General features: G+C 42.6%; 2 protein-coding genes across 7 annotated transcripts in view; one reads left to right on the forward strand and one right to left on the reverse strand.

The window, feature by feature from the left end:
- CMSS1 (cms1 ribosomal small subunit homolog) overlaps positions 1 to 12563 on the reverse strand; it is a 245966-nt gene that overhangs the window by 48176 nt on the left and 185227 nt on the right. Inside the window, exon 1 of one of the 3 annotated variants that reach the window (XM_087757121.1) lies at positions 8122 to 8259. The exons of the other annotated variants lie outside the window; for them this stretch is intronic. Within the exon in view, the coding sequence (XP_087613247.1) occupies positions 8122 to 8254 (133 nt within the window). The 5' untranslated portion in view covers positions 8255 to 8259. Of the gene's footprint in view, positions 1 to 8121; positions 8260 to 12563 lie in introns of those variants that run through there. 3 annotated transcript variants of the gene reach the window in all.
- FILIP1L (filamin A interacting protein 1 like) overlaps positions 1 to 12563 on the forward strand; it is a 210949-nt gene that overhangs the window by 14773 nt on the left and 183613 nt on the right. The window lies entirely within an intron of this gene.

Genomic DNA, 12563 nt, shown 5'->3' on the forward strand with positions numbered 1-12563 from the left:
AATGATGTGATCCTCCAGACATTCTTCTGCCCATGTGGTGCCATTAAAGAATTTTGGGATTTTTTTTTTTTTTAAACATAAACAACATGACAAAAAATAAGGAAGGAAAGAAAGAGACATATGAGGAACTGAGAACTGAAATGAGACAGGGGTAATGCAAGAGGGGTCATGTCCCACCACTCAAACATGAGCCAGCAAAAGGGAAGGAATGAGATAAGAAGAAAGGTCAGAGCAGCAACGGCGGTGGCCAGGTCTTTTCTTGGAAAGAGCTGAAGAATGAATTTATAACAAAAAACAACCCTCACACTTCTCACTCTCTGCACTCTCTTCTTCTCACTACTTTGGATAAGACTTTTACTAGACAATCTTTTTTAATTGCTCACTTGGACCCTGAGGTGCTTGGGGAAAGTGCTGAGGGCTCAGCTGTCACCCCAGCATTAAGTGTGGTTGGCAAAATACTCTGCTCTGCTAATTATCTTTCCTTGATCAAAGAACTTCCTGGGGGCCAAGGAAAAGGGGAAGGAGAAACACCACCTCGATCTTAAGAAATTATCTCCCATTTCAGACCACAGGACAACTCTTTAGAAAAGTGCTGCCTCTGCTTCAGTTCAGCAAGCGCACAAGAGACTGAGGTACCTTCTTCTGATTTTGTCAGCCATGCAAAAGACCTTCTTGCCAGCCTTGCCACCAACTATGTCAAGTCTCTGTGGCAATCTGCAGCAATATACTTCGTTGGGCTACTCTGCTAAATTAGTTGCAGATGCTTCTGCAGTAAATCTTTCCTTAGTCGTGTGCTTCAGAAAAAATGAACTGGAAAAGTCTGCTTCATAGGCTCCGTATCAGCCACAAAAAACTGCATGAAACCTTGAAGTCAAGCCCAAAGGCCCCCGGAGAATTCTGGAGCACCACTGTCACATCCCAATTTTCCAATTTCATCCACTCAGCTGAAAGGATGTTTAAAACCAACATTTCTGGGGACAAAGACAATCTCATTTCATTCTTCTCTCATTATTGAAATGTGGCTGAAACCTTCTATTCTCAGAACACCCAAAAATAAATAAATGCTGGTACATGTAGGGAAATTTTAGCCTCTAAGTGGAATTTCTCACAAGAGATTTTCAGCAGCTGAAGATGTGGGAAGGGACATTATTACTTGCTCTCAGCTAGAGCAGCTGCTAACACGATTATATGGGCCACCTTTAAAGTCCGTTTGCACGAAAGGAGGTGAACCTGTCAGTAAACAGCAGAGTAATTTATCACCACGCCCATAAACCTCTCTTCCTAGAACTGCTGTATGCCTGAATATCGTCCATGAAAGCAGACCCCGTGCTCAAGGTGAATGCCATCTAAGGCCCGATGGCATCAAAAACTATGGCTAAATCGATAAAAACTACGGCTAAAACTTGAGCTCTGTTTCAGATCCTGAGATGCCATTTCTTAACAGCGTGACATGGGCCATCGTGCTGGAAGTCAGTCTGTTTCTGGGAAATGCCATTGCACTTCCACTCCCGACTTTTTCTCCTTTCTCAGTTTTACCTCTATAGCTGAAAAGCTTGTTTGGTGCCCCAAAATGTTAAACATTAAACCCTTAGTACTTCATTTTGGGTTTAACGCTGAGATTGAGAATCTCATAAAACCCAGGATGCTCAAGCTACAGCTTAAAACTACAAATTACAGCCCTTTTCCCAGCACCTTCTGTATTTATAATGAAAAAAATACCACAAAGCTTATCAGAAAAAAAAACTTCTATACTAGTAGAGTGAGAATTCAGAGGACAGCTATAATCTCTAATGCAAACAGGTATGTCAGAGCAGAGAACAATATGATTTTCCTCAAATCACACACCAAGTTAACAGCAAAGCCAGGAACAGCATGCAAATCTCACTGACGTGGGGAAACATCAATAAGCCCACGTGTGGCTTTTCTGCTTATCTATTGTATGCGTCTCTACATCTACTTATTTTTCACACGCTGATTATGCAAGACTGAACTATGCTTTTCTCAGACTTAGGAAGTGTTACATGTAACTGCTCGTTATTTTCACTGAGTGAAGTACCGCCAGAGTGGGAATCATACCTTTGAATAGCCTTAGTTCAATTAAAATCCCAAGCCTTTATGCTTGCAGTTACCATATTTCTCTTATGGTTACTAGAAATATTACCATATTTCTCTTATTTCTGAAAACTCCTTGTGGTTAAATAGGACAAATCCCCCCCCACCCCCCCACCCCCGAACTACTTGTAAGGTAGCCTCTTCAAGTGCCCGCTGCGCTGAACACCACAAGGATAAGTTTGAGCGACAAGTTAGACTCACAAAAAAAGAAAAAGCAAGCCACCGAGCATCCCCTACAGTGTTAGCGGCACACAGGCAGGGAAGCTCAAACAGGCAGGGAAAGAGAAGCTGCTGTACTCCTCCCGCTCCCATCCCTGTCGCACTGTCAGCGACTCCTTGTCCCATACAGAGCCCACAATGTGGTTCCCACTGCCCATCCCCTTTACTTTGCTTCTTAGGGAAACGGGGCTTATAGATGACCACAGTATCTGTGTGTATTTGTCTATGTCAGTGTGCTGATCCCAGAGTTTTTGTCTCAGCCCACAGTCATTACACCAAGGTTTGACAAAGGGCCGGAGAAAGCAAATTCTTGCAAGTTCTTACAAGTTTTGTGAAAACAGGCAGGGAGGCGATTCTATAATTATCCTCGTAGAAGGAGAGGCTGGCCTGCACGATCCCAGAGAGAGAGGAGAATCCCAGCTAATTCCTCGACCATGGGAAAAGTTTCAGCTGAGAGTCACAGTCAACCACTGGACACAAACTTATAGGAAAGTAGGCATGTTCAACTCCAGTGCTCAGAAAACTACTTGTCTGGCTAGACAGGCACTGTAAAACATATTCATTTGAATGATTTATTCCATTCTTTCTTCTAAGAACTCTTACCCAGCACTGGAACAGGAGGGAGCAAACTGGTGGGTGACTCACGCATTTGCTAGGACAGAAAGGGTCTTTATAAAAGCAGATTTTGTATTTTCCAAATTAAGAAGAAAAAAAGCCAGTGACGGGGCGTGCCAAGGGATCCTGTTTGTTTCTAAGCCTGTCTTTTCAAACACTTTGCATGCACATACTTTCAAATACAGAAAAGCATCCATTCTGAAATGAGCGCCAGGGTAGAGACAACATTCATGTTTTGGCATAGCTGAGTTTATTTTCTCAAGGTCTGTGTATCAGAGATATCTATTATGAATATCTTGGTCACACATCCCCACCCAGCACTGGCCGTGACTGCTTAAGTAAGGGGGAAAAGGGGAAGGCTGACCCCCATTATCATCCCTCTTCAAGTCCTGCCCCTTAGTTGCTCGTGCCCAGGTCAGGCCCAGAGAACCAACCTAGCAATGACCCATTACTCATGCTGTTTACCACTAACCTTGCTCATGACGATCCGTGGCAGTCACAGAGCAAACGCAAGCCACTCACCTGGCAGATCTGCAGGCACTCGTGGGAAGCAGCCAGTGACCTTCTCAGCCAGCAAAAACTACAGCAGGAAGACAGTGCTTGAACAAACCTTATCATATGATAGAAAACTTCCCCACTGGCACTATAATGCAAGGGGAGACTATTTCCCACCAGCAGTTTACTATACAAGGATGTAGTGTCAGTGCAAAAGGACGCATGAACTTCCAGGCTAAAACAGTTGTGACAGACCACAGCATGCAAGCTCTTCCGTCCCTTGAGACGTTCAGACCTGGCCAGGCACATACCACATTGCCTGCCACAGGAGTACTCCTCCGAGAACCGGTTCTTTAGCAATGTGGACAGCCCTTGGGATACAGGCAGCACACTACAGAGGACAGGAGACTCAGACAGATCGCTGCACTGTCCAGAGGGTTTCACTAGTTAGTCAGAACTGAGCTTTGCCACACTTCCCCATGATCCTTCACCCTCCCAGAAACAGAACAGACAGTATGGCAGGAGAGCTGTGGACTCCCTACAACTCTGTCCACCTACCTCACCTACATCATATCTTGGTACCTAATACCATCACCCTCTCTTCACCCCACAGACAGCTTCCTTTCTTCCCCTCCGTGAAACTCTAAATGCTATTTTTCACAAGTAGAAACTACCAACATTGATATAATTCTTATCTCACTTTTTTTTTTTTTTTTTTTTTTTTAAATTTTGACAAAGCTCTTTCTTTTTGTACTAAATATATATCTACACCAACACTCCATGGCTCAATATCTATCTATAAATACTTTAATGGGATTTATTCAATTTATTTTCTAGTTTCCCAGGTGATGACATGACACACCTTCAACCTGGTCTTGCACAATCAGCATAGGAGAGGTCAGTGAATTGGCAATAACAAAGTATTTGAGAGCCAACAACAGGGAGAGGGAGGTCAGATACTTGATGATAATACACTAACACAAATACATACTTCCCTCCTCAGAGACTCCAGCATAAGAAAAAGCTTTAGGGGCAGATTCTTCACACCATGATCTCCCACAATGTTTTGATCTGGTTACTTAAGCACAGTCTAAATTGCTTGAATTCATCTGCGGCTAACCTGCAACAAGGACAAAGATCTGGAGTCTGAAGTCTAGAGAACGGACCAAAATACAACAGTTCTTACACCTCTGTGAAACTTGTAACAGACAATCAGACAAAGACCTCAGTTTAATCTTTTTGCCCTGGTTTCCACTTTCCATAACACTCCCCAAGTTGATAGCCACTTCTCGTTTCAGGGGTTTGGGATGAACGTGCACCTCCTGTCGTGCCAGGCTTCGGGCATGCCTGCTGCCCCCGAAACTCGCACTCAGTGCCTCTTCTGCGACACACAACGGGCAAACCGTTCAGTGAAGCTCTTCTGCCAGGGCTGGGTCATGATACTGGCAGTGAGTGTGGGCTACGGGGACTCCTGAGCAAGCCAGATCCCTGATGTGAGAAGAAGTGGGCCAGAAAGATACCCATGGCAAGACGATGGGAGAACTCTTCTCCCCAGTAATACTGAAACTTTGAAAAGACAGGAGTTTGGCATAGAGAAATGCATGGGCTGCAACATTTTTTTTCTAAAAAATCCTCCTCCATTCATGCACTCCTGCATAGCAACGTGAGACTCCCAAGTGGGAAGCTCAACAAAACGCTTAAACTTCCCTTTGCCCAGGAGAGCCTGGTTAGCTCACCAGAACACAGGAATCTACGCGGAAGAAAAAAGTAGCAAAATATTGTTAAAAGATCAATTGAAATCCAGACTGGTTCTCCCTTCTCAGTAAGGCCCTGTGTAGCTGCTCCTGTTAGCGAGGCACTGGAAGGGGTGATATTTCAGGCCTGTTCTTCAGCAATGCTCTGTAGCAAGCCTGCCAATCAGCCACCTTGCTCTGCTTGCATGCAAACCCAAGTCGAGTAACCTGAGGAGACATTAGCAACTCAACACTCACCGCAATTTCACATCGTGGTCTGACCAAGTGGCACAAGCACTTAACCACAGCACGCTGCGCACACTAATCCCTCCTTGATATTTCATGTCAGCTCCCACTGTGAATCAGCACAGACGGCAACGGATTTTGGCTTAACAAGCCGACTCCATTGCACTTGCACTTTTTGGAGCGAGGAAGAGTATCATTCCTACCTAAATTACACCATGATCCTGACTGCAGTCCGCCAACCTCCTCCAAATGGTGCCTTACTGGAGCTAACGTGCAGCCAGGAGTGTTGCAGCTGGGACTGCCTGAAAGGCTTGGCCATTCCCTTCAGGGGAAAACGCCGAAGGAGTTGATGTCATTTACACGTTACCTGACTCTGATGAGCAAACTTGCTGGCAGCCAAACACAACACAACAGTGACACTTCAAAAGAAGTGTTCAGGACATGTTTTTCATTACCACAGTCATTCCAAACACACCATCGCCACCTCCACCTTATCCTACTGTGCAACAGACATTAACAAGCTGAAGCAATAGCAACACGTGGATGATGAAAACATTGCACCAGCAGACTGGACTATGCTGAACACTGTGCGGGAATGTCAAGTTAGATATTTTCTGTACCCTGAAGTGTTTTTTTCATGGCACATTAGACTTCCTGATTTTTTTATTTTTTTTTAATTAACAGTTGTGCTCAAGCTGCCTGGGGCTTCTTCTTTGCAACAAGGTAGAACTTCTCAAGTATAAAAATCAGTTCAAATAAAGTTAAAAAAAAAAAAAAGAAAAAAAAGAAAAACAACAACGACCCTTCCAATATTTTTTCCTCCAAAAAGAATTCATTTTTTCCCCTGTGTCTTCTGATCCCCTCTGCATCTTCTTTGCTTTAAAAATATGACAGTAGAAATGGATAGTCCAACAAATCAGAACTTCAGTAACATGCCACAAAGTATACACTTACAGCATTAGGCATTGATATTGCAGATTGATAACACTAGCTCTGCTCAGAAGAACTGCTGTGTTCTTGCCTGATCAAAACCTAACAGCATCAAATTTCTCAGATCTTCAGGGGATGAGGGGAATGAAAGAAGTTCAAAGGCCTCAGGTCCAGAGCGAGGTGACGCTCTGCGGCAGTGTAGCACAGAAACGTGTACAGCCAACAGGGCACAGGGAAACAATTCATTTGACTTCCCCATCCAGAAAGGTCAGGCACTTTGACAGGTACCCATGGCAGTTACAGCTGGCTGGCTGGAGGGAGCTGTGGATGACATTTGTTCAGAGCACGGCTCCTACTTACTCATCTAGATTAGGAGCAAGTCTTAACCACCCCATTTAAGAGCAAAGCTTTTGGAGGGATGACTGTTTTTGACGGGTGTGCCAACAAACTAAAAGCTCTGCCAGCACTGAAGAACTCTGTTATCTTAAGACGAGACATTGCACAGTGTCACTTCTAAAACAGTTATTTGCTTCCAACTGGTATCTGAAAGTTGCCAATAGCAATAACAAAAGTATTCAAGAGAAAAAATAAGGGAGCACAAACATGGTGATTAGCTGGGAAATTAGACAGTGTTTTTTTATTACTGTTACTATTTTTAATTGCAAATGGAGTCAGAACACATTCTCCTACTTACAATGTAATTTAAGCAATCTATTATTCAGTATTATGTCAAATCAACTTTCTGCAAAACTTGAATCTCCATCTCAGGTTCATCCCCCTATCCCACCCCCAATATATTCATTCCAAAAAACCACTACATTTAATCCCTGAATTTATAAAGTAGATAACATATATGCTACTGCACTCAACTCTAGGAAATTACTAGCACAGTACTCTTGAAATCTCTAAGGAAACTCCTGCTGGGATAATATTTAAGACTTTAGTCCCCAAAGCAACATTTCTCAAATGACCTCAAGCCTAAAGTTACCTAAGCTGCATCAAAGCTGCTCAGACATGTTGTTGCTGGCATCAGCTCAAATTCTTTTAAAATATAGTTAAGATGTGCAATAACTAGAGAACAATGAAGTCAGCACATGAGAAAGAGTTTTAGAAGTTACCTATCAGAAAAAGCAAGGCAGATCTTGCATTTACACATGAACAATCATTTCAAAGGGTGGCTGAGTGCTCTCTTCACTCACAGCGTACTCAGCCATTATGCTCTTCAAAGTACTGCGTGTCTTACCCTTCAGCTGTGTTAAGATGCTACTGATCAAGGACCAAGATATATGTTAATATATAACCTGCCAGAGGTGTTTGAAATTCCATCTGATCCTCATCAAAGGAGAAAATTCCTCACCCTTATTACAGGGTGTAAAAAGTTACCAAATGCCCCCAAGCAGGACACGGCTGCCTGTAACGCCTTCCCCACACCGCAACACCATCAGCTCCGGGTGAACCGTATGAATTCTCCATGCTATCTCCATCTTTCAATAGTGGCTTTGAACCAAGAATGTTACTATTGAAGAACAAGGGCGGAAGGGCTGAATCCCAAGATAAGTAAGCGGCAGGGCTGACCTCATAAGCTATTCCCTAGGGCATATCATTGGGATCGCATGAGGTTCCTGGAAACATTATATGAAAACAGACATTGAGGTTTTACCATTCATAGGCAGGAAGTAAACAATGTTTAGCAAGAATTAAACACACTTATTATATAAAGAAATTGAAAACACAAACCCACATACAAATCATGCTGGGGTTAAAGTGGTACCTAGATTCAATGAGGGAACACAGCAGGAACAGGTCACGGCAAAATCCACACTTGTAGAGCACACGCATATGCGAACTTGTGAAGGTATAGAGAGAACTACAGACGTAGCTTTCCAATGCTCTTCAAGAAACATGACCACTACATGAGAAAAACAAGAATTACAGAAGCACTTAGTTTGGTTCAGATCCACTCCCAGAGAAGTTAGTAGAAAAAACAACAAAAACCTCCAAAACAAACAACCCACTTCAGTGGGAAGAAAATCAAGCTGCTGATGAGTACTTCTGAAAATCCTCCCCATCCCACTAAGACGCTCCGCTGACAGCGAGCTGCGTGAGCTGTCAAGCATTTCTGCTTTTGTCCACTTTGAGGTCTGTCCCATGCAGATGAGCCTCACCCCTGGGTTTCTCCCTCTACACATGGAAGAAATCGACAATATTTAAAGTACACACTTAAAACATCCTCTAATACTGAAGATTATCCTTCTGTTCTCACATGCCACAGACTTTCAGGGGAAATTTATTGGAAAATAAAAAGTTTGAGAAACATCAACAATACAGAAAAAAGCAGAAGATACATATGATGGGCCTAGAATTTGATGCCTATCGCTGCAGGAAGCTGTGATCCTATATTCAAATTTCTTCACTTTTTTTCTACTGTGATGACCTCAAGGACAAGTGTCCATAGACCTTAAAACACAGGCACCTTAGCTGCCTAAGCTGCAGCATCAGGACCCATAGTTGGAGGCACCTGGCATCATGCTCGTTTTGTTTACTCCATGACAAGCTCATATGGAGCACACTGACAATTCATAACAGAAACGCTAAGAGTCCTGTATTGGTCCTCTGTCATCTTGACTGCTGGGAAACCCACCAATTTCACACTAACTAGCACTTAAATAAGGACCATCCCTCTTATTTTTGGCTGCCCTAACAGTTGGTCTTAAGACGAAGTAAAACCAGAACAATGATACTGAAGCAGAAGAACATCACAGAACAATTATTTCAGGGAAAATACTTTAGTGGACTTTTTTATTTCACTTGGGTTAAACAGGTTTAGGGTGACACCCTCCCCCCCAACCTTTTATTTTTTTTTTCCAGTAAGTTGCAAGTTGCTCTGAGCAGCTCAGGAAGACTAAATACCCTGAGCTCAACATTTTCACGTTTTCTTCCCTTAGAGGTAAATTAACTACTAAGGAAGAAATAATTTTAAAAGTACAATACTCAGTGCTTATATAGTGCCTTTTATCAGCAGAACTCAAAGAGCAGCAAATACTTTTAAATGCACTTATCAACCACAAAGCCAGAAAACTGGACTTGCAATTACTCAGTCTTTCACAAAAGATATCAGCTTCTGGCAAAAAAAGTTTTGGTTTTTCAGCACTAAAAAGCCATAGTTTTTAGGACCATAGGAAGATAAAGAAAAACAGCTTTTGATCAATCCCATCTCATGCAGCCAAAGTCTCACGCCCAACTAAAAAGAAAAAGTGCTCCTGATGTAGCGAAGCTGCACTACACTGAGATCTGGGTATTTATTATCCTGGTGCCTGGACCACTTGATTCAGAAAAATCCAGAATTCTATCAAAAAGCTGATAGGACACAAGATCTCAAGTGGCAGGTACACCACCAGGGCACTGAGAACCTCTCAGCTCTCACTCCACGTGTTACAAAACATAAGCATCTACATTAGGTTCTGCAAGAGAACAAATGCAAACCCCAGCACAGCCCAACGCCAACCTGCTGCTCTGTCCCCCTGGCTTTATAATTCTACACAGAACTGAAATAAACCCAGCTCAAAGCAGCGTTCTGAAAACTCAGGGTACTAAAAAGTTGTTCTATTCATATGTTCCCATGTCCTAAGAGACAGACATAAAACATGACAAAACTATTAGCAATGAGGTTTTAGGGACTGTGATCTCACAGATGAGAACAGAACAAATTCAGCCGAAGTCAATGGAATTATACCCACTGACATGAGATCACAACGCAGCACTCAGAAAATACCTTAAATCTTAAAATCCCCAGATGCAATGTCTGTGGCCAATGTCTATATTAGCTACACGTGCATTATCCTGAAAGGAGGTTTCAATTATTTTTATAGTGAGATAATGTTCCCTTGACAATCTTAAAGTCTTAGTAGCATATAACAATTAAATTTCATTTTTGAAAAGACAATAGCAAACATCTGCAACTTTGAATCTATAAAAGAATTAGGAATTTTTCCATTTTCTTCATGACAACAGCGACTTTTCCAGAATACCATAAAGCTACTGACAAGCTACATACAAGAATTTGAGGGGAAAGCAGGGGGAAGTCTTCTCCTAGGCCAAGCGCAAACTGGAAGTGTTACAGTTTGCCAGTTGCAAGAAAAATGGGAAACAAAACACTTCATTTTGTAATAAAGTATCAGCTAACATACTTAGCAGAAGGAAACCCGTTCTTCACCAGCCAAATCTGACTTTCATTTGGTGACTAAAAATATATCTGCAGAGGTTTTGTTAATACGGTTGACCTCAAAATTTGGAACTTTCTTCCTTCCAGATGCAAAATAGTTCAAAATTATGCATTTCCAGGGAAGGATCCAAAGGCCCCTCTACTGTCTATTCCCCACAGAAGTTAATCACCAAGCATTAGTGGACACAGCCAATCCTAGAGACTAAGGAAACACCATTATCCCCACTTCTGGATAGAAAAGCGAGCAATTAGTCTCTTCTGTGTTTTCTACGATATACTTTACAGCATTGCTATGCAAGGTTGAGCACACTGAACGATGCCACCACTGACCTTTCCCAGTGCTGCTCCCCTAGGTTTGGTCCTAAACTAATTAGAGGAAAGAAAATAGCACAGTCATCAGGGCCGTGAGCAAATGTAGGTTCTTCTTTTCTCCCACTTTTCTTAAGATGAGGTAAAAAAAAATAGAAGAAAAGAGACTACACATACTTAGGAGATGCACAGAAAAGGTAACTTGAAGGTGGCTATATGAAAAACCTACTTAAAGCTTGTTTTGCCAGAGGAAAAACAGGGAGCTGACATATCTTAACCAGCAACATCTCTACAGGTGAAGTCAACTGTTCACCTCAGCCAGGTAATCCAAACTACAATTTGATTTGTCTGTGCTAGGAATCGAAGAAGAGAGAGTTCACTTTTTTTTTTCCTAAATTTAAAAAAAAAAAAAAAAAAAAAAGGCTACTGTCCTGTAACTAAGGATTCCTTGTACCGTGTCACCTTAATGCTTCTCATGCCATAGCTGTGCATGGAATGGTCACTCAGGCCTGGTTCCTGCCGGGACTGGCAGCACCAGCAGCAGCATCTTCAGGCCTTCTTCTGCACTATGGGGCATCTGATTAAAAGAACTAGTGGATCACACTTGTTTCTCTAAAACGTACAATCTCAGTTTTCCTAGCATGACCCTGTGGGTGAAAAGACAGGAAGGTTAGCTGTGTTCATGCCTAAAGAAAACAAACTCCAGTTACTGGAGAATAATGTTCCTTTCTTCTCTAAATGACTGTTCACCTGCATGGTAATGCTATGAGGAACTTCGTCAGTCTGTCCTTCCCCTGCCCAGCTCACCCAAAACAGGATCTCCAATTCTCCAGCAGCACAATGACTGCAGCGCCATTCTCCAGCAAGCACCGAATCCCACCTGCCATCCTTTTCAACAGTGCTTAGCAGAGATGTGGACCTCATTAGCTGCTCTGCAGGCCTTGGGACCAGGAATATTCATTCAGAGATGCTACTGGAGGTTACCTGCATTCATGGAAGGAATAAATCCCAATCCCCACCAGCAGCTGTATTCCAGCACACTAATAACAATGTATGAATGATAATCTGCCACCCAATGTGACCTCCTCTGAGCTGAGCCAGTGGTATATACAGCCCTTTTTAAGACAGAAATGCAGAGTAACACATTCTCCTACAGCTTAAACTGCTTGGAGGTTGGTGGAGAAAACACCTTGTACCAGCAGTGTGGAAGTTCTTCAGGCAAGGATGGAACTACCTGAGAAGAGGGGAAAGGAGCAAAAGACAGCAGCTTCATTTCCTGACCTGACATGGAGCTTGACATGTACTTAAAGGAAGTTAGTCCAGGAGAAATGCTGCATCTGGGAAAACATCTGTGCATCGGGGACATGGCAATGAGAGAGCTGGTCAGTAATTACAGTCTCAGCCTCTTCAGGTTTACTTTTTAGCAGAAAGGATAGCCCACCAAAAACCTAATCCTCTGCAAACCAGTACGGAGCAGGCAGCCTTGCACTTTTTCTTTTTCTTTTGTGAGAACTTTCAAGACCCAATAAAGGCAAATTTTCCCATTCCTCTCAGAAAGTGTCACCAGATCATTCAGAAACTTAACTACAACCCATAGTTATAGATACAAAGAGCTCTCTTTATGGTGCATTTCTGCATGTATATTAGCACAGAAACACAGTATAACACAGATTCAGAAAAAC

The sequence above is a fragment of the Nipponia nippon genome, unplaced genomic scaffold (genome assembly GCF_047370975.1).
Source record: "Nipponia nippon isolate SJK-2023a ecotype South Korea unplaced genomic scaffold, ASM4737097v1 scaffold_2, whole genome shotgun sequence".
Taxonomy (NCBI): domain Eukaryota; kingdom Metazoa; phylum Chordata; class Aves; order Pelecaniformes; family Threskiornithidae; genus Nipponia; species Nipponia nippon.